General features: G+C 51.7%; 4 protein-coding genes across 19 annotated transcripts in view; 1 reads left to right on the top strand and 3 right to left on the bottom strand.

Moving 5' to 3' along the window:
- Window positions 1–1,148: 1,148 nt before the first annotated feature.
- Window positions 1,149–9,314, bottom strand: Rrp36 (ribosomal RNA processing 36). Of its 3 annotated transcripts, XM_087564329.1 has the most exons (8): window positions 9,169–9,288; window positions 8,683–8,760; window positions 7,556–7,697; window positions 7,390–7,456; window positions 7,204–7,308; window positions 4,265–4,339; window positions 4,033–4,150; window positions 1,368–3,032 (listed from the first exon to the last, which is right to left on the bottom strand). In XM_087564329.1, the coding sequence occupies exons 3-8, from the start codon at window positions 7,681–7,683 to the stop codon at window positions 2,893–2,895; spliced, it is 633 nt and encodes a 210-aa protein (XP_087420455.1). In that variant the 5' UTR covers window positions 7,684–7,697; window positions 8,683–8,760; window positions 9,169–9,288; the 3' UTR covers window positions 1,368–2,892.
- Window positions 9,315–9,533: 219 nt separating this feature from the next.
- Window positions 9,534–15,883, bottom strand: Klhdc3 (kelch domain containing 3). Of its 6 annotated transcripts, none has more exons than XM_087566603.1 (12): window positions 15,784–15,883; window positions 14,150–14,301; window positions 13,401–13,613; window positions 13,047–13,223; window positions 12,801–12,916; window positions 12,442–12,513; window positions 12,112–12,325; window positions 11,951–12,037; window positions 11,711–11,819; window positions 11,530–11,603; window positions 11,345–11,423; window positions 9,534–10,073 (listed from the first exon to the last, which is right to left on the bottom strand). In XM_087566603.1, the coding sequence occupies exons 3-12, from the start codon at window positions 13,552–13,554 to the stop codon at window positions 9,959–9,961; spliced, it is 1,197 nt and encodes a 398-aa protein (XP_087422729.1). In that variant the 5' UTR covers window positions 13,555–13,613; window positions 14,150–14,301; window positions 15,784–15,883; the 3' UTR covers window positions 9,534–9,958.
- Window positions 14,218–17,982, top strand: Mea1 (male-enhanced antigen 1). 6 transcript variants are annotated; one of them, XM_087567682.1, is made up of 4 exons: window positions 14,218–14,315; window positions 16,681–16,961; window positions 17,043–17,145; window positions 17,592–17,982. In XM_087567682.1, the coding sequence occupies exons 2-4, from the start codon at window positions 16,692–16,694 to the stop codon at window positions 17,741–17,743; spliced, it is 525 nt and encodes a 174-aa protein (XP_087423808.1). In that variant the 5' UTR covers window positions 14,218–14,315; window positions 16,681–16,691; the 3' UTR covers window positions 17,744–17,982. The 6 variants fall into 6 exon arrangements, with proteins under 6 accessions (XP_087423808.1, XP_087423809.1, XP_087423811.1 ...); XM_087567683.1 differs by lacking the exon at window positions 14,218–14,315 and adding an exon at window positions 15,772–15,930; XM_087567685.1 differs by lacking the exon at window positions 14,218–14,315 and adding an exon at window positions 16,134–16,202.
- The window catches only part of Ppp2r5d (protein phosphatase 2, regulatory subunit B', delta), a 29,675-nt gene continuing 28,413 nt past the window's right edge, over window positions 17,869–19,130 (bottom strand). For all 4 annotated transcript variants that reach the window (XM_087566609.1, XM_087566610.1, NM_001427099.1 and 1 more), the window contains 1 exon segment: window positions 17,869–18,998. In XM_087566609.1, the coding sequence (XP_087422735.1) occupies window positions 18,861–18,998 (138 nt within the window). In that variant the 3' untranslated portion in view covers window positions 17,869–18,860.

Raw genomic sequence — 19,130 nt, 5'->3', positions numbered from 1 at the left:
GACTAGAGGAAGGACGAAGAAAGCCAGGCTGTGGGAGAGTGAGGTGTTCAGAATGAGGCAACCAGAAGGCATGGGAGTGAGGGTGTGCAGCTCTGCAGGCCCGGAGGGCTCTTGCTGTGCTCTACTGGTCCCATGATACCTTTGGTTTTAAGTTAACCCCTGACGTGCATGAGCTCAGGGTCACGGGTTTCTGTCATTGTCACCTAGGAGACTTCCCTGCTTCACGGCAGACACCACAGCTTTTTATTGGCCCAAGTCATACTTTTGAGGTTCTTTTTGGACAAGACCTTGAAATGTTAGCTCAGGCTGTCCTAAGATGTATGGATTCCGAGCTGACCTCAAATTCATTTCATCCTCTCAACTACTGGGTACAAGAATATGTCATATCCCACTTCAGAGGGCAGCAAGCGCGTGGCAGCTCACAACTGCCCGTAACTCTAGCTCCAGGGATCCAATACCCTCTATGGTCTCTGAGCTCCCACGTACACAAACACATGCAGGCAAAACACCCATCCCCATAAAATACTACTTATTTACTTAATGTATGTGAGTACACTGCCACTCTCTTCAGACACACCGGAAGAGGGCCTCAGATCCCATTACAGATGCTTGGGAGCCACCATGCTTGCTGGGAGTTGAACTCAGGACCTCTGGATGAGGTGAGTCATCTCTCCTGCCACTATTTCTTAAATTTTAAAATTATTTTAATTTGGGCTGGAGAGATGGCTCAGTGGTTAAGATCACTGACTGAACTTCCTGAGTTCAACTCCCAGCAACCACATGGTGGCTCACAACCATCTGTAATGAGATCTGATGCCCTCTTCTGGTGTGTCTGAAGACAGCTACAGTGTACTTATAAATAAATCTTTTTAAAAAATTTAAGAGGGGGCTGGAGAGATGGCTCAGTGGTTAAGGGCACTGAGTGCTCTTCCAGAAGTCCTGAGTTTAATTCCCAGCAACCACACGGAGGCTCACAACCGTCTGTAATGGGATCCTATGTCCTCTTCTGGTGTGTCTGAAGACAGTGACAGTGCACTCACATGCATGAAATAAAACAATCTTAAAAAAAAAAAAATCCTAGCTAACCATTCTCATATGAAACTCAATTGAAGAAAACAATCTATTCTGCGCTTTAAGAGCAACACACATTGAACTAACTAATTAGTTTTTATGTGGACTTGACACAGGTAGGGCCCTCTGGGGAGGAGAAATCTTACTTGGAGCATGCTTCTATAGGGTTGGTCTTTAGGTGAATCTTGGACACTCTCTTGACTGATGGTTGATCTAAGAGGGTCCAGGTCACTGTGGGTGGTACCTCCCCTGGGCAGCTGGTCTGGGTAGTGTAAGAAAGCAGGCTGAGGCCAGGCACTGGTGGCGCACACCTTTAATCCCAGCACTTGGGAGGCAGAGGCAAACAGATTGAGGACAGCCTGGTCTACAAGGTAAGTCCCAGGATAGCCATGGCTACCGAGAAACCATGTCCTGACAAACTTAAAAACAAAAAAGGAAAGAAAATTGAAAGAAAACCACGCAAGCCAAGGGGAACAAGCCAGTAGGCAGAGTCCCTCCCTGGCCTCTATTCTGTTCCTGCCTGAATTCTTCCCCTGACTTCCCTTCATGGTGAGCTACAAGCCGTAAGATAAAATAAACCCTTTCCTCCCCAGACTGCTTTTGGTAGAAGTAGAAAGCTGGGGCTGGGGATTTAGCTCAGTGGTAGAGTGCTTGCCTAGGAAGCGCAAGGCCCTGGGTTCGGTCCCCAGCTCCGAAAAAAAAAGAACCAAAAAAAAAAGTAGAAAGCTAACCAAGACACACACGGACAATCATAGTGACATCCTTTATACAGAATGTCCCCAGGGGGTGTCACTGATGACACACTTACAATCCGGACATGAGGCAGGACACTGCTGCAGCTGAGGCTCTGCCTTACTACACATGGGCCCTGAAGCACGGGAGCCAATGGCCATGGCCTGAGGCCTCGCAGGGATACGCTAGCAAAACTGACTAACACGCTACCTCCCACGTCTCACTCTGTCACCGGTAGGGCTGATTCACCCCTTAGACATCTTTTCAGGGCCCAGGCCATCAGGATTTAAGATGGAGAGAGGGCCCCCTGATCTGACTTTTCACACTGTAGATCCACACACACAGCCCACTGAAACAACAGTTCTAGGGCTCCCATTAAAAACAAAAACAGGGGCTGTAGAGATGGTTCAGAGAGTCAGTGTGTTCTACTCTTACAGAGGACTCGAGCTTGGTCCCCAGAACCCGCACTGGACAGCTCACAAGCACTGTGACTCCAGCTCCACCGGGAAGTCGATGCTGCACCAAAGGTCCCTGCAGCCATGCGCAGACCCACACAGACACGTACACACAACTGAAGAGCAACAGACAGCAGCAGCAGCAGCAGCAGCAGCAGCAGCCGCCGAGCAGTGCTGACGCACACCTTGGGAGGCAGAGGCAGGCAGTGAGTTTGAGGCCAGCCTGGGCTACAGAGGGAGTTCCAGGACAGCCAGGGCTGTAGACAAACCCCGTCTTGAAAACCAAACAACAATGAAACAGAATAAAACAAGGAGAAACAAGTACGTTTCCATGTAAGTGGCTCTTACATGAAGTCCCTGCCCTGAAAGCTCACATGACCACAGCCCACACCCCTTCTCATTTGAGTCACTGGCTTAAGGCAAGGCTGGGATGAGAACATGAGACCAGATATTCACAGACCAGATCCCAGAAAGGCTGCAGGCCTGCTGCTTGCAGTCCTAACACAGTCTAAGAGCCTTCTGAGTCAGCCCAGATCAGTGGCAGATGTCCTGCTTGCCTCTGTGCAGCAAAGAACCAGAACTGGCCAACCCCAGACTTGTCCCACAGATCCAGGTGTCTGGGACAGTTCCTTCCTCAGTGCTCCTTGCTCAGAGGGAGATGTCTCCTGTCTTTGCCTGCATTCCGGCGCCTCTTTCGACTCAAGAAACTCTCCAGCTTCTTGCTGCGTTTTAGGTCCTTGAACTTCTCAGCTAGGGCCAGCTGGCGCTGCTCAGCTACATGAGAAGAAAGCGAAGCAAGCTGGTGATCGAGGGAGCAAGGAAGGCCGGCCTCATTTCCTGATCCGACACCAAGACCCCCTTATTCTGGGCCACGCTGTGGCAGCTCATTGGTGTATGGGGGACAGACACATGTGCTGTTGCTAAGCACAGGGCTCTGTTGGGGGGGGGTGAGGCTACATCGGCTACAGGAGGTGAGCCTTTCCCCAGTACCAGAAATTGAACCCAGGGCAAGGGTGCTGCACTGGGCTGTCAACGTCAAGTACCTCTGCCTAAGCGAACTTTCTTTTCCTTCAGGTCCGTCTTACTTTGTAGCCCCGTCTGACCTGGAACTCACTATGTAGACCAGGCTGGCCTCAAACTCAGAGATCTGCCTGCCTCTGCCTCCCAAGTGCTGGTACTAAAGGTGTGCGCCACCAATAGCCCTGAGCTAACTTTTTATGACTCAAGTCTTACTCAACTAAACCAAGTATGGGCTCCCTTGTGCCTGGACAGACATGACAGTCACTGACTCACTCTCCCTCCCTCCCTCCCTCTGACTCCCTCCATCCTTGGGACCAGATCAGTCTCAATCTTTTATGCATCCGAGGACAACCTTCACCTCCCCATCTCCTATCTTCGCTCTCGAAAGCATCCACCACCCCCTTCTAGTCTTATGCGGTGCTAGGGATGGAACCTAGGCTTCCTGCATACTAGGCAAGTGCGCTACGACTAAGCCACACCCCAACCTCCCCCCACAGACATCATCTACCTAGAAATACAAGGCTGGACACCTGACACACTGCCCTGCTCTTTCTTTTTTTTTTTTGGTTCTTTTTTTCGGAGCTGGGGACCGAACCCAGGGCCTTGCGCTTCCTAGGTAAGCGCTCTACCACTGAGCTAAATCCCCAGCCCCTGCCCTGCTCTTTCTACTTCCCTCCAAGTTACCACGGGTCCCAGTACCATACCCAGCCACAAGCCTGTCCCTCCAGGCTTTCCAGAGCTCTGCCCCACTCACATTTCTTCAGGAAGTATGGCCGATGGCCTTGCTGGGCCAGAGCCCGCCGCTCTTGCTTCAAGGCCAAGCGCAGCTCCTGCTGCTGCTTGCGCTCCTGCTGCGCCATTTCCTGCTGCTCCTGAGGACGGAAGGCGGAAGGCGCGGTGGGGAGGGTGAGTAACTGACCAGCCGGGACTCTGAGTCGCACTGGCCCCAACTGCTCTCACCCCATCTGCAATCAGCACCCACTCACCATCCGCTGAAGCAGCTGCTGCAGCTTCTCATGCTTCTCCCCTGAGCGGTGCTTCTTCAGCTGCCTTTTCACAAGCTGCACGTTGGGAATGGGTAACAGGTTAACAGCGTCGGTGCCGCGTAGCTGAGCATTCAGCGCAGTAATGAACACATGTGCTAGCACCGAGCTATAGCTCACAACCCCCACCCCAAACCCCATACAATAGCTGTGTGGGTCTTTGTGTGTCTGCACACATTCAAATGTGCAGAGGCCCTGGGGTTGCACGATGACCACACCAGGCTTTCCATGTGGGTTTTGGAAATCTGAACTCAGACCTTCATGCTTACATACTCTTAGCCACTAAGCTACATCTTTATCCCTGCCTCTGTGTGTGTGTGTGTGTGTGTGTGTGTGTGTGTGTGTGTGTGTGTGTCTGTCTGTCTGTCTGTCTGTCTGTCTGTCTGTGTCTATCTGTCTTTTAGGGTTTTTTTGAGAAAGGGTTTCTCTGTGTAGCCCTGGCTGTCCTGCAGCTCACTCTGTAACCAGGCTGGGCTCCAACTCACAGAGATCCTCCTGCCTCTGCCTTCTGAGTGCTGGAATTAAAGGCGTCACTGCCAGACCTTTTTATCCTTCTCATGGTTAGAAAACCAGAGCAGGGCTGGAGAGATGGCTCAGTGGTTAAGAGCCCCGACTGCTCTTCCAGAGGTCCTGAGTTCAATTCCCAGCAACCACATGGTGGCTCACAACCATCTGTAATGGGATCCGATGCCCTCTTCTGGTGTGTCTGAGGACAGCTACAGTGTACTTATGTATAATAAATGAATAAATCTTTAAAAAAAAAGAAGTTATAATTGTGAAGTGACACCCTAAATGACAGTAGTGACTTCAAAGCTAGAGAAACCATCATAGTGAAACCTTGTGGGGTGGGGGACTGGGTATTCCTAGTTTGGAGGGAGGCAGGTACCTCTTCTAGGCTCAGAGATTAAGAGCACTGTCTGCTCTTCAAAGGTCCTGAGTTCAATTCCCAGCAACCACATGGTGGCTCACAACCATCTGTAATGGGATCCGATGCCCTCTTCTGGTGTGTCTGAAGACAGCTACAGTGTACCCACATACATGAAATAAATAAATAAATCTTTATATTAACAAAAGAAAGAAAGAAAACTAGAGCAGCCAAGCATGGTTCTAGGACAGCCAGAGCTACCAAGAGACATTGTTAAAAAAACCAAACAAAAAACAAAACAAAACAAAACAAAACAAAACAAAACAAAAAAAAGAAAAGAAAGAGGGTTGGGGATTTAGCTCAGTGGTAGAGCGCTTGCCTAGGAAGTGCAGGGCCCTGGGTTCGGTCCCCAGCTCCGAAAAAAAGAACCAAAAAAAAAAAAAAAAAAGAAAGAAAGAAAGAAAGAAAGAAAGAAGGAAGGAAGGAAGGAAGGAAGGAAGGAAGGAAGGAAGGAAAGAAAAAACCAAACCAACCAAGCAAAGTTAGTAAAACAGTCCAGTGAGGAAAGCCATTTGCCACAGAGGCCAAGTGGTCTGACTTGAACCTGAACCCAGAGATAAAGGAAAGAGCTGACACTCAGTAAGTTATTTTGACTGCCAACACTCAAGGGGGTGACATATGCAGACCCCCCCACACACTAAAACCAATAAACACTGAAGTAACATTATGCTAGGGGTAATCAGTTAGGACCAACAAGACAATTAGCCTATGTTCTTATGAACAGAAGAGTGGCTATGAGAGTCTGTACAGGGGTGGGAGAGGTGGATAGAAAGAGGTAGTTAACAGGCAGAGGGGTGGATAGGAAGAGGTAGTTAACAGGCAGGGGGGTAGATAGGTAGAGGTAGTTAACAGGCAGAGGGGTGGATAGGTAGAGGTAGTTAACAGGCAGAGCGGTGGATAGGAAGAGGTAGTTAACAGGCAGGGGGGTGGATAGGTAGAGGTAGTTAACAGGCAGGGGGGTGGATAGGAAGAGGTAGTTAACAGGCAGGGGGTGGATAGGAAGAGGTAGTTAACAGGCAGGGGGGTGGATAGGAAGAGGTAGTTAACAGGCAGAGGGGTGGATAGGAAGAGGTAGTTAACAGGCAGGGGGGCGGATAGGAAGAGGTAGTTAACAGGCAGGGGGGTGGATAGGTAGAGGTAGTTAACAGGCAGAGGGGTGGATAGGTAGAGGTAGTTAACAGGCAGAGGGGTGGATAGGTAGAGGTAGTTAACAGGCAGAGGGGTGGATAGGTAGAGGTAGTTAACAGGCAGAGGGGTGGATAGGTAGAGGTAGTTAACAGGCAGAGGGGTGGATAGGTAGAGGTAGTTAACAGGCAGAGGGGTGGATAGGTAGAGGTAGTTAACAGGCAGAGGGGTGGATAGGTAGAGGTAGTTAACAGGCAGAGGGGTGGATAGGTAGAGGTAGTTAACAGGCAGAGGGGTGGATAGGTAGAGGTAGTTAACTGGCAGAGGGGTGGATAGGTAGAGGTAGTTAACTGGCAGGGGGGTGGATTGGTAGAGGTAGTTAATAGGCAGAGGGGTGGATAGGAAGAGGTAGTTAACAGGCAGAGCGGTGGATAGGAAAAGGTAGTTAACAGGCAGGGGGGTTCCCAACAGGAAGGATTCCCAAGGTTTAACAGGACACCAGATAACTATGATTAACAAGTAACTGAATCTAAGATTTTACTTAATCGGTTTATTTATTTTATTTATTTTGAGGTAGGGAGATGGTTCCCAAGATGAAGCAATGGCTATGAGAGGTGACAGCCAAGGCAGTTACCTAATCGTTACAAAGACATGTGCTGATGTTAGTAATGGCTACTGCCAACTACAAAGGACATTCATTTTAACAGTAACTGAAGCGAAGGGAGCAAGCAATCTGACCACAGCCACAAAACTGATGAACCAACGACCAGCCGAAGATCTGCCCGCCAGGCCCACCCGGCTTCCTCTTCCGGACCAGCTCCAGACCGCATACCTGTTTCTCCTTGGCCCGGATGTCATTCAGGAACTGGTAAGTTTTGTCAAACACTTCAGGGTTATATTCCCCTGACAGATCATCAAAGCGGGGGTCCCGGGCGACCTTTGGGAAACACAGAGAGAATATAAACCTCCTCTTTAGTCTCCTGTCTCCAGGGAGGTTCTCATCCCGCCCTTTCCTCACCTTTTTGCTGATGGGAACCACCTGGCGCAAGAACGGTACGGGGACTTTGGCTGACATTTCCAGAGGCCTGAGGAGAGAGGAGAGGTCAGGGCAAGGGCACTGCAGACACCTAGTCGGGGCTCTGGGTGTCTTCTAACTCGGAGGGCATGCTCTGGTCCTTCCTCACCGGTGCTTATCGGAGACACACGCTGGTTGTCTGGGGCTTTGGGTTTTAGTGTTGTTTCCAGCTACCAATTGTTTGGATGTCTTGGGTTTCACTTGGCTCTGTAATCTCAACAGCTCCTCAAATGACATGTCAGATGTGTCTGCTGGAGGAAAAGGTCACATGAGTCTGGTCAGTACCTCCCACTGCAGGCAAGACTTCGTCGGGCTAGGTCCCGAGGATGAAATGAACCTGATGCCAAGGCAGACCACCTGACTTAGGGCCTGGAGTCACATGGTTCAGGGAGGGAACAGACTGACAAAAGCCGTCCTCTGATCTCCACATCCTCACTGTAACACGCGCGCGCGCGCGCGCGCGCGCGCGCACACACACACACACACACACACACACACACACACACACACACACACGACCACGCACACAGTCGGATACATAGCAAATACCATCCTTTCCAACTTTCTCCATCACAGCAACCATTAGTTGCTAGGCAGCACAGGTGGCAAAGGTGCTACCCTGTAATGGTGCTGGACAGGATCTCTCTGTGTAGCTCTGGCTGTCCTGGAACTTCCTCTGTAGACCAGGCAGGCCTCGAACTCCGATCTGCCTGCCTCCGCCTCCCGAGTGCTGGGATTAAAGATGTGTGCCACCACCACCTGGCCAGAGGCCATTTCTTTTTGCATACTGAAAAGGAATCTGACTTATCACTCCCTGAGTTAATTCTCATGGCAGTCCGAACCCAAAGGTCTCCAGTGGCTTCCATTTTGCCCAGCTAGCTTGGAACTCATATGTCAGTCAATGGTTGTCAACCTGTGAGTTTCAATTCCTTTGGGGAAGGTATCCAAAGACCCTTTCACAGGGTTGCCTAAGAACATCAGAAAAAAGATATTTACATTGCGACTCATAACAGTAGCAAAAACCAGTTGTGAAGTAACCATAACAAAAATAATGTTATGGTTGGGGGCTGGGGGTCACCATTGGCACAGCATTAGGAAAATCCAGAACCCCTGGAATATGTAGAGCAGGATGGTTTGGAGTGTACAGGAACCTGGTTGCCTCTGCTTCCTGAGTGCGGGAAAGGCGTGCACCTAGCTAAATATCTTTTCTTAGAGGTAAGGGGACCGACGACGAACTTTTTGCTTTGCTGTTTGATTATCCTTTATTTCCAAGCATGCATCCAGTTCAGTTTGCTGCATCCCGCACTTCTAAACCTAGGAAAAACCCGAATCCTACCTTTAATAATATGCTCAGACCTGGTCTGAAGATTTACACCTATAATCCCGGCACTTGGGGCTGAGGCAGGGAGACCAAGGATTCGAAACTGGCCTGGGCCACACTGAGATATCCCTTCCTGTACCCCTCCATCCTCGCGTTCTTTTTTTTTTTTTTTTTTTTCGGAGCTGGGGACCGAACCCAGGGCCTTGCGCTTGCTAGGCAAGCGCTCTACCACTGAGCTAAATCCCCAACACCCATCCTCGCGTTCTTAGAAAAACAAACTTCTCCCCAAGTAATGCCGGAAGCACTCCCTCCAATCACCCTCCATGGAACTGCGGCGCTCAGGGCGGCTTTCCGTTCCCGCAGCCAAACGCCTCGCGCTCCCCTCAACCCTAGACCCTCACCCTTCGGCCGGTCGCCAATCGCATCCCCGCCCTTCGTGGCACGGTGGGGACCGTCGGCCCGAGCCTTAGCATTAGAACCTGCTTTTCGCATGTTTTGCGTAGTCCGGTTGATAAACGCGCAACTTCCGCTCACTGCGAGCGCCCAAGTCCCACCCTTTCCGGAAGCCTGAGCCAATGTGCTGAGGGCTCTGCCAGAAGCACCGCCCTGCAGTTCTCGAACTTCAGTTCTGGGGCGGGTTAGTCACCAGAGCAGCTGCCAGCTCAGTGGCATTGGATTTCTTCAGATGCTTGGCTGAGAAGCCAGAACCTTAAGGGTGGCCCCTTTGCCTCCGCCCCTCTATCGTAGTCGCCAGAAATAGTACACGTTTAGAGGTTTTATGTTTTATAAAGTCAGAGCTGGCTGAGCTTCAGGGGTACAGCAACAGCTCAAGGAAGGGTGAAGCTGTCTGTTGGTCCCCACCACCGCGAGTTGGGGAGGGGGTTTCATGCCAACAGCTGAGGCTCCTCGCAGCTCCCGGGCGATGCTCAAGCAGGGAGAGGGTGGTCACGGGGAGAGGGAAGCTCCTGAGGCTCCGACACTGCTGGCTTCTTCTCCCCACTCCTGTCCCTTTTCAGCACAGCCTGGCTACCCAGCTGGCCTGGGGCAGAGCAAAGGCCCAGGAGCAGTGGAGGGAGGTGGATGGGGACAGAGCACCAAGGGAAGGGGCCCTCGGCCCAAGGGAGGAGGGAAATGGCCCTCCCCCCAACAACTCCCCACTGAATTCACAGCACAGAAAACACCTCTAGTCCATCAACTCCACGTGGAGGTATACTGAGTCCAGGGTCCAAAGGGGAAGGCAGGTGAGATGGGCAGGGGCAATGAAGACAAGAGCAGGCTCAGGAGGGGAGGCAGCAGAGACTTCTCCCTATCCGTGGGAGGAGACAATGGGGCGGCTGATATTGCTGTTGGTGGTCATGGCATTGAGCTCCCACCTGGAAAGGCCAACGATGGGCAGAGAAGACAGAAGAGGTGGTCTCTATGACAAACCCACAATTCTTTGGACAAAGCTATGAACACAGCAGCCCCTCCAATCTCCCACGGCTTCCTCTTCCTTACAGCCCCTTTGGGTTTAATCACCAGACCCCACCCACCACTACATCCACCACCACCTACTCAACCACCTCCAAGCTCTTCGGGATTTCCTGTTTATGTTTATACAGATTTCTGAGCCTAAGCGCCTGGTTTATGTGTACCCATTCCAATAAACACCCCAGCATCTCTCTCCTGCTCTGCAGATACCAGGCAAGCACTTCCCCTCCTCCCTACCAGTGCCCCTGTCTCTTGCTGTCCATTTCCCTTATGTTAAGGCCCTGATTCAGACTTCCTATTCTCCCTAAACTTCGGGGCCTAAAGACTTTCCCATCCACCCCACCAAATTAAATTATGCTTTGCACAATACTTCCACTTTATAAAGACTTACGAAAGCCCTCTGTTACTAAGACACTAAGTCGGGTACTCATGGGATTTATCAGTTCAGCCTGCATCCTGTGCCACCAAAGCACAGATACCTTAGCAAGCAAGAATTAAAGCAACCTGGTTCAAAGAGGAAGGACTGCCTCAGAACGATCAAAAGGAGGGCACGGTGCATGGAGTGACATTTGGGACTCGGTTTGAACTCAATACTTAAATTAACAGTCAAGAAATAGCAACCTTGGGTTGGAGAGATGACTCAGTGGTTAAGAGCACTGACTGCTCTTCCAGAGGTCCTGAGTTCAAATCCCAGCAACCACATGGTGGCTCACAACCATCTGTAATGAGATCTGATGCCCTCTTCTGGTGTGTCTGAAGACAGCTACAGTGTACTCATATACATTAAATAATATTTTTTTAAAAAATCAGAAATACCAAGTCATGTACTTATATAAATAAATCTTGAAATTTAGTCAGACACTCTCTAAAATACATCACTAAAAAAAACAAAACAAAGCAAACAAAACTGCACAAGGAAGCAGAGCTTCTGAGCATGGCTCAGACTGTTTTCTCAGAGTTGACAGTTGTCACGTGATGGCTGCACCTTTATCTCCTTGTTCCTCACAAAAATCCCATCTCCAGCAGACAGGAATGTCTGCTAATCAGGTCACACCTGTGCAGGCCACGCCCCCTCAACAACCTCTCCTCCACAAGCACCTGCCATACCTGATGTCATGGGGCAAACAGGACTGGTCCAGGTTGTACTGAATCACGGCCAGTTTGCAGAGAGTCTTCAGACTAGGACCTTTAGTGGAGGAGTTGGAGGACAGTCAGAGCAGGAAAGGTCCCATCCTGGTCACCACCCAGAGACAGAACCTGACAGTAGAGGCACCTCAGAAAGAAGTACTCACTGAAGTCCAAGATGTGTAAGTCAGAATGATCGATGAGGTCAAATTCATCCCCGAGGCCTTCCTCGGGAGAGGGGCTGGAGGGACGAAAAGAGGAAGAAGTGGGTGCTGGACCTACCCTCAGACCCTCACTAAGAAACCACTGATGTTACAGACAGGCCCTTTCCCGAGTCCCGCTCCTAACCTGGTACCCCCAAAGAGGACAATCTTATCACCAACAATACAGCAACACTGGCGGCGGCGGGGACATGGCCCTTTCCCCTTCGGTTCAATCTTCTTCCACGTAAAGGACCCTAAAGAGGTTCCTAGAGGTTCAATACTTGACAAACCAAGATATCTACACACACCACTCCAACCCGTCAAACCATTCTTTCCCTCCCACCTCAACTATTCCTGTCCCTCCCCTAAAGGAAACACTCTTTACCAGGATTAAACTTCCAGAGGTCATGGAAATGCCGATTCAGCCTTGCATTATAACCTCCAAAGATATACAGCTCTCCATTGTAGCCAACTGCAAGGGCAGAGATATGTCAGGAGAGGGTGGGGTTGCATGGGGCATTCACCAAAACAGTAACAGGCACTCACAGGCTGAATGGCTTCTGCGCCCCTCAGGCAGCACCGGCGTGTGAGGACAGTCGAGCCAGGCCTCGGTTCTGGTATCAAAGACTCGAATTCGATTGCAGTAGATCTCATTGTTGGAATGAAATGGCCCAAAGCGATCAGCACGGCCCCCGAAGACATACATGTGATTGCCCAGCATTGTGGCTGAGTGGAAGTCCCTCCATCGTGCAGGATTGCCCTAGCCAAGAACAGAGAGATGGGGAAAGGGGTCAGCATGGGCTCGGGCAGGGGAAACTAATTGAGCTTCCTAGGATTTCAGCCAAGGATGGGGAAAAGACAGACCAAAGAACAGACCTTTGTACAAACAAGGGTCCATGTCATGGTGCTGGTATCCAGCTTGTGGATGTCATTGGAAAAGCAGTCGGCCTGAGCAATGGAAGGTAGAAAACGGAAATCAATGGTTACTCTGGGACCCTCCTTCCTGCCACTTAAACACTATCAATGGTTCCTCTGGCTACGGCCCTCTATCCTGCCACTTAAACACTATCAATGGTTCCTCTGGCTACGGCCCTCTATCCTGCCACTTAAACACTATCAATGGTTACTTTGGCTATGACCCTCTATCCTGCCACTTAAAAGCCTCCTATTCCACCATGCTAAATTTTTCTCTTTTTTCTTCTTTTTGATGTAAAACTAGTTTTTTCCAGACTTACCAGCTGTTCATATCCCCCAAAAATGTACATGATCTTGCCCAGGACACAAGCTGAATGTCCATCCCGGGCCCCAGGAACTGTTCCTGACACTCGGGGTGTGGACCACTTGTGAGTATCTTTTGAAAGAGTTAAGAGAATGACACAAGTCAGCAGACATATCCATCTCAATCGGGCCTTCCCTTCTCCAGCACTCCCCACAACAACCCCTTTCCCAGGCCCAAGGCGTCATTTGAGATCCATACTCACTGACATCAAAGGCATAGAGTACGTTGCAGGCCCCTTCGGTGTCATTACGCCCACCCCAAAGGAAGACCGTGTCATCAATGAGGACGGTCGAGTGTCCATACCGCATATAGGGCACAACAGGAGCTTGCCCTCGGACAGCAGGCCTCACTGGGGGCAGCTTTGTCCAACGCAAGGACACTGTGGACACAGCTCTGCTCAGCCCTGGGAACCTCCTCTGAGGCTGCCACCATGTCCCAAAGCAAACATTCTTACCCAACCCCTTTGCCACACATACAGACAACCACTGAACTTCATTTAGGTGCCCACGACCTCCCCCAATACAGGGACTCCAGAAAGGTGGGAGGACTGGCTTACCAGCATTGAAAATGTGCACATCTATCTGCCGTAGTGTTTCGTAGTCTTCACCAGAACAGTAACCCCCGAAGGAGTATACTCGGTGCCCAACAGCCACTGCAGCATGGTTCACCCTGCGTGGCCCGCCCTCCAGATGCACTGTCCACCGTAACATCCCCTGGGCCACAGGTTATATGAACATGCCCCCCCGGCACGGCCTGCTGCCTCTGCTACCTGTACACAAGTTAGGGCCACAGGTTCCTCAGATGAGGCTCTGTCCAGTTCCAATCTTTGCCTCTAAGTGCCACCCCAGTGGCCCTCCCAAACCACCCCTCTACAGGAACACTAGTCACAGCTCAGGTGGCTGGCCCTGCCCCAGGAGAGCTGCAGAGGTCAAGGAGCTAGCCCTGGCCCTGTGTTCTCCCACAGTGAAGGGTGGGGCCACCTTAACCTGACTGCCAGCTCAGAATCATGGTGATCATGACTGCCCCCCTGCTCCTGCCAACTCCACCCCATTCCTGGCTTGGAACAGCTCCAAGCCCCCCAGTCTCCAAACCCCTTTCCCATACTGGGTGTGCTCTTGCTTCTGGCTCTGTTTACTGCCACCTCTCTAAGAATTTCCCTCCATCTCTTAAAGGTAGGGATCTCAAAATACTCACAGCTATTAATAGCCCAGCCAGCCACAGACGGTCCACTGAAAGCTGGCATGGGTGCTTTAAAGTTAAAAAAAAAAAAGCTTCTAGGCTTTTAGGGTGGATCAGTGTCCCTACCTAGGACAGAGAACTCCATGTAACCATGGTTGGTTAGCCCCTCACAGGTCGTTCTTGTCAGCTGATCCGTTGTCCCGGGGGTCACCCAGGGTGTCTACAGGCACGAGGAGTTCCTTTGACAGCTGTGGCTCGTATGCTGCCAGGACTAGAAACTTAAGCCAGAAAGGTATGTGTATACTGGGAGTTGGGGGTAGGGAAGAGTTCTTTCAACTTCCCCAACCCTACTACTGTTAGAGAACAGGCCACTTCCAGCAGCCCTTCCCCTGTTTGGGTCTCTAAAGGAGGGATGGGGTGAAGGTGTAGACCGAAATGCCTTTGGGCAGGACAAGAGAAACCCCGAGCATGAGAGCAGTTGTGGCCTCTTAAAGACACCCTACCAGCCTAGTGACAATGGGTACATTTGAGAGTTCTTTCAGGTAAATCTTTTTGCAATTAGTGATGCCTTTGCCAGGAGACATGTGCTAGATTTGAGTGATCTGCCTCCTGTTCAAAAAAGCTTTGGCAGAGAGGAGAAACCTCAGGGGTAGGGGAGACACCTCAAGCACAGGAAGTCCCCTTAAAGAGGACAGATAAGGCTTTCACCCAACTTCCCCCAACCCTACACTGTATGCTTTAAATAGCCATCTCTCTCAACTTGAAATAGCAGTCAAAAGTTAAACTCTCACTTCACTACTCCTGCTCTTAGGTCTGCTTCTCAGAGAAAGGGGATTGAAAGCTTTAAGAATCCAAGTCCCCAGGCAGGTGTGGTGGGGCATGGAGGCAGGGGGATGTCTGTGTTAATCAAGGCCAGCCACACAGGTCTATACAGTAAGTTCCAAATCAGAGCTACAAGACCCTGTCTTAAAACAAAATAGGAAAGAATGTGATGGAGTGGAGTCTATTATCTCCCTTCATAGCCTTTACTCTCCCTTGAAGGTAAGTGCAATAACACGAAAACGCACAAAGATGAGTCTACTATCCCAGGGAGAGGCGAATAAAGAATCCCATCGTCTTCATTGGGATAACTCAAAGGCAGGGGGTTAAACGATACCTCTGGGTCTCCAGCATTTTTCTACCACTAGGCCATTTTCAACCGCCAGCCCCTTGGTGTACACGTCCCTTCCCTGCCACTTTCAACCCACCGCTGGCGACCCTTCCCTTCTTAATCTCCCCAGAGCCTTGCAGTTCCTTGTTTTTCCTTCTCCCACCATTCCAAGGTCCACATCGGGACCCTCTAACTCGTCTACGTCCACGAAGGGGAAAAAGCCCTTCATTATCCCCTTCCAACCATAACTGTGCTCTCTGAATATGACTGGACCCCTGATTTATTCCACCTTTCTCAGTCGCCCCTCCCCCACAACGCCAGACACTGCCCCCTCCCCCTGCCATTATGCTCAGCTTCCTGATTCTCTTCAGAACCCACTCGTCCAGTTCTTTCAGCGATTCCTCCAGCCACCAGGTCTCTCCCACCCGTCTCCAGGCTATTTTCCCCAAACCTTTCTCGGCCCATTAACACTCCTCTTTCCCAGCATCCCTCTAGCTCCTCCCCACCCCCATCTCATCCTTCTTGTCCCCTCCCCCGCGACCCCAGCGGGAGGCAATGGGCGTCGCCAGCCCCTCCAATCTTCCTCATCCCTCAACCCATCCCAGGCTACCTGCCAGGCCGGGCCGGGGTGGGGCCGCGGGTCCTCGCGCTGCCAGCAGCCTAGAACCCGTTGCCCGCCAACCGATTCCTCGGTCCCCAACGAGATAAACACTGCCAGACTTCGTCCTTCCGGCGAGCAGCGAGACGCGCACGTGCAGTGAGAACTCTGGGCCCGACAGCTTTAGGGATTTGTAGTCCAGAAATTACCTCAGGCTCCAAAGAGGGGGAGTGGGCGTGACCTGTTGTGCGCATGCGCATAAGACCAGAACATGCCGTGCGCCTAAGGGTCACTGGGTAATGTAGTTCTTTGTGGTCCGGGCAGGGGACGGCGGAGGCGGGGCAATCGTCCTCGCTTGCGTCAGTCTCGGGCACGGGGCGGGGCTGGAGGACTAGAGAGCCCCAGCACGTCCTGCCCCGCCGGAAGTGAAGGTGCGGGTCCGGCTGTGGGCTCTGAGAGGGTGAGGCGCGAGGAAAACCAACGCCGAGAATCAGTGGGGGCGGGTAGGGGACGCTGTAGCTGGGGCCACTGAAGGGGAGCCCTGGGACTGAAGGTTTTTTTTGTCAGGCGGTACTGCACTCCCCCGGAATAGAGGGGCTAAGGGGCGGGGACGCGCTATCGCGGGTAGTCTAGGGACCTAGCGGTGGAGGGGCGTGGCGTGAGTGGGCGAGGTTCTGGGAAGGGTCTCACAGGAAGAGGTGAAGCCCTCCGGTTGTCTGTTTATTTAGGAATCGAGCGAGTTAAAGACTAGTGTGCTCCAGTTCAATATGAGAACCCAAACTTAAGACGGGGAGGCGCGAGAGACAGAGGGGAGGAAGATGCAAGACCCGCGAGAAGGAAGTGGGTGGTCTGAACGTGAAAGGAGACCTGATCTCACCCAGTCCCTATCCTGCCTTTCTGTCTTTGCAGCCCCTGCCCGGATGGCAGCAGTAGTTCTAGGGGGAGACACCATGGGCCCTGAGCGTATCTTCCCCAATCAGACTGAGGACTTAGGGCCACATCAGGGCCCTACAGAAGGAACTGGGGATTGGAGCAGTGAAGAACCCGAGGAAGAGCAGGAGGAAACAGGAGCAGGCCCAGCAGGCTACTCATACCAGCCCCTCAATCAAGACCCTGAACAAGAAGAGGTGGAACTGGCACCAGTGGGTGAGGGCGAAGATGGAGCTGCTGACATCCAAGATCGGATCCAGGTATGGTAGAGGGAGTTGTTACTAAGCAGGTGAAACGGAGTGTACCAAAAGCTGGACCCATTATCTCCTCTGGTTCTGCAGGCCCTGGGGCTTCACTTACCAGACCCACCATTGGAGAGTGAGGATGAAGATGAGGAGGGAGCTGCAGCATTGAGCAGCCACAGCTCCATCCCCATGGACCCAGGTAAAACAAAAACCAAAACTCATTCTTTCATTTAGGAATAATCATGAAGAAAAGGGATTGGCTTAGAACCAGTAAGAACTGGGCATGGTGGTAGACACCTTTAATCCCAGAATCATGAGGCAGAGGCAAGAGGCAGGTTGGTCTCTGAGTTTGAGGCCATCTGGGTCTACAGATCAAATTCTACAAAGAGAAGTCTTATCTTGAAAAAAAAAAACAAATACAACCCCCACCTCCACTCCCACCCCCACCCCCAAAAAACAGATCACTTTATTCCTAAGAAGGACTTTGTTAACTGAAATTTTGTGGACTTCAGAATCTAAGTGAAATGCTATTCCACTGGATTTGGGACTGGGTAGCTGTGGCAGTAACGTGGACCTGGCTGCGTTGGTCCCAGCTGACTCAGGAGCTGGTCCGCACTCCCTGACCAGCCTGTGCTGTGCTTTCAGAACATGTGGAGCTGGTGAAGAGGACGATGGCTGGAGTGAGCCTGCCTGCGCCAGGGGTTCCCGCCTGGGCTCGGGAGATATCAGATGCTCAGTGGGAAGATGTGGTGCAGAAAGCCCTCCAAGCCCGGCAGGCATCCCCTGCCTGGAAGTGACCACTCAGAGAGCTAGCTGCCTTACCTCCCTGCATTCCAGGCCCGGACCAGCACAGGACTAACAGTTCTGGTTTTAACATCCACCTTCTTCCCATGTCCTTTTTCACACCAAGGCAAGTCAGACCTCTCAGAGACCCACTTTATTCAGTTCTGTACATATGGGGACATTGGCCCAAGCCCAGCCCACCTTAGCCTGTATCACTCTGTGGAGAATAAAGCACCCTATGTACACAGCCAAACGCCGTGCTGCCTGTGCCCCTGAATCCTGGTCCAGCCCTCCCCAGTCTATTGTGTTTCTGAGTGCCCAAAGGGTACAGGTGAGGACCTGCCCAGCATCAGCAAAAACAAGGAAATAAATAGGCACTCCAGGGAGCCATGCTTAGAGCACTGCTCCTGCTGCTCCTCTATAGCTCTGGGAACCAAGAGCAGGGAAAGCAGTCAGCCACAGGGTGGTCCCTTCAACTGTGATCCCAGGACTACTGCTTGCCAGAGAGGGCAAGGCAGATGGCTCATTCTCCCTGCTTGGCACACCGGGCCCTGTAGTCATCTAGTGTCCATAACATACTAGTTTGTCCGTCTGTGTTGTCTTGTTTAGGCATAGGATAAAAAGGACCACACTCCCCCTGCCTGCATAAAGCTAGGCCTGGGGCCTACTTGTGCTGCTCAGGATGGGTCCCCCCAGCTCTTCACGCCAGGGGCCTGTGGAGCTTAACATGACTTTGGTGGCACTCTCCTGCTGTACCCTGCAGGAAGAGGAGAGACACCTCAACTTCAGATGAGGATGAAGGGGAGAGGAGAGGAACATGTGATTCCTGTGTGTATTTCTCAGAACAGTTTCAGGTAGCTGTGGGGTTAGGAGCAGGGGGACAGGCACCCCCAGGTTGTCTAAGCACTGAGCACTCAGTGCTCAGCCTGTCTGTACTAGCCACAGGGAGGCATGAACACAGTTAGGGGAGAAGAGGGAGCACGCCGGGCATCCCTGCTTCCAGTGCCTGCATCCTAGAGTAGCCAGAGAGGTGCTGTTTTGCCCCAGGTCAGCCAATAAGGAGCAGAGGGTGAAGGGCTGGGCTGCACCCCAGGGCTGAGTGGGCGATAACCCTGTGGGAAGGTGAAGGGGTCAGAGAGCCTCCTGGCTGGCAGTTAGAAACTCTTCTGCCCGCTTGTGTGCCTCCAGTGCCTTGATGGTGTACACATCCTGTGGCAGCTCTGACTTCCTCCGGAGCAGCACTTTATCCTTCTTGATGTCCTTCAGCATCTGTGTTCAGAGAGACCAGGAGTGGGGACCACAGTTCCCAAGAGATGCTTTTCCTCCTTTCTTTTCTGCTGGCTGTCTCTCCCCCTCCCACCTCCCCATCATTGCTGTCCCAGCCTGACTCTTGCCCCTGGT

This window comes from Rattus norvegicus, chromosome 9 (assembly GCF_021556685.1).
Source record: "Rattus norvegicus strain SHRSP/BbbUtx chromosome 9, alternate assembly SHRSP_T2T, whole genome shotgun sequence".
NCBI lineage: Eukaryota > Metazoa > Chordata > Mammalia > Rodentia > Muridae > Rattus > Rattus norvegicus.
The sequence above is the reverse complement of the archived record's forward strand: the minus strand, read 5'-3'. Positions and strand labels throughout refer to the sequence as shown.

Coding starts and splice junctions, on each gene's coding strand:
- Rrp36 (XM_087564329.1), bottom strand. CDS start 7,683: ATGTCATTTGAGGAGCTGTTGAGATTACAGAGCCAAGTGAAACCCAAG. Junction 7,457..7,555: donor TGTGTCTCCGATAAGCACCG/GTGAGGAAGGAC, acceptor CTCTCTCCTCAG/GCCTCTGGAAATGTCAGCCA. Junction 3,033..4,032: donor GCCATACTTCCTGAAGAAAT/GTGAGTGGGGCA, acceptor CTTCTCATGTAG/CTGAGCAGCGCCAGCTGGCC.
- Klhdc3 (XM_087566603.1), bottom strand. CDS start 13,554: ATGTTACGGTGGACAGTGCATCTGGAGGGCGGGCCACGCAGGGTGAAC. Junction 12,917..13,046: donor ACTCTATGCCTTTGATGTCA/GTGAGTATGGAT, acceptor CTCTTTCAAAAG/ATACTCACAAGTGGTCCACA. Junction 11,424..11,529: donor CTTACACATCTTGGACTTCA/GTGAGTACTTCT, acceptor CCTCCACTAAAG/GTCCTAGTCTGAAGACTCTC.
- Mea1 (XM_087567682.1), top strand. CDS start 16,692: ATGGCAGCAGTAGTTCTAGGGGGAGACACCATGGGCCCTGAGCGTATC. Junction 16,962..17,042: donor ACATCCAAGATCGGATCCAG/GTATGGTAGAGG, acceptor CTGGTTCTGCAG/GCCCTGGGGCTTCACTTACC. Junction 17,146..17,591: donor CTCCATCCCCATGGACCCAG/GTAAAACAAAAA, acceptor CTGTGCTTTCAG/AACATGTGGAGCTGGTGAAG.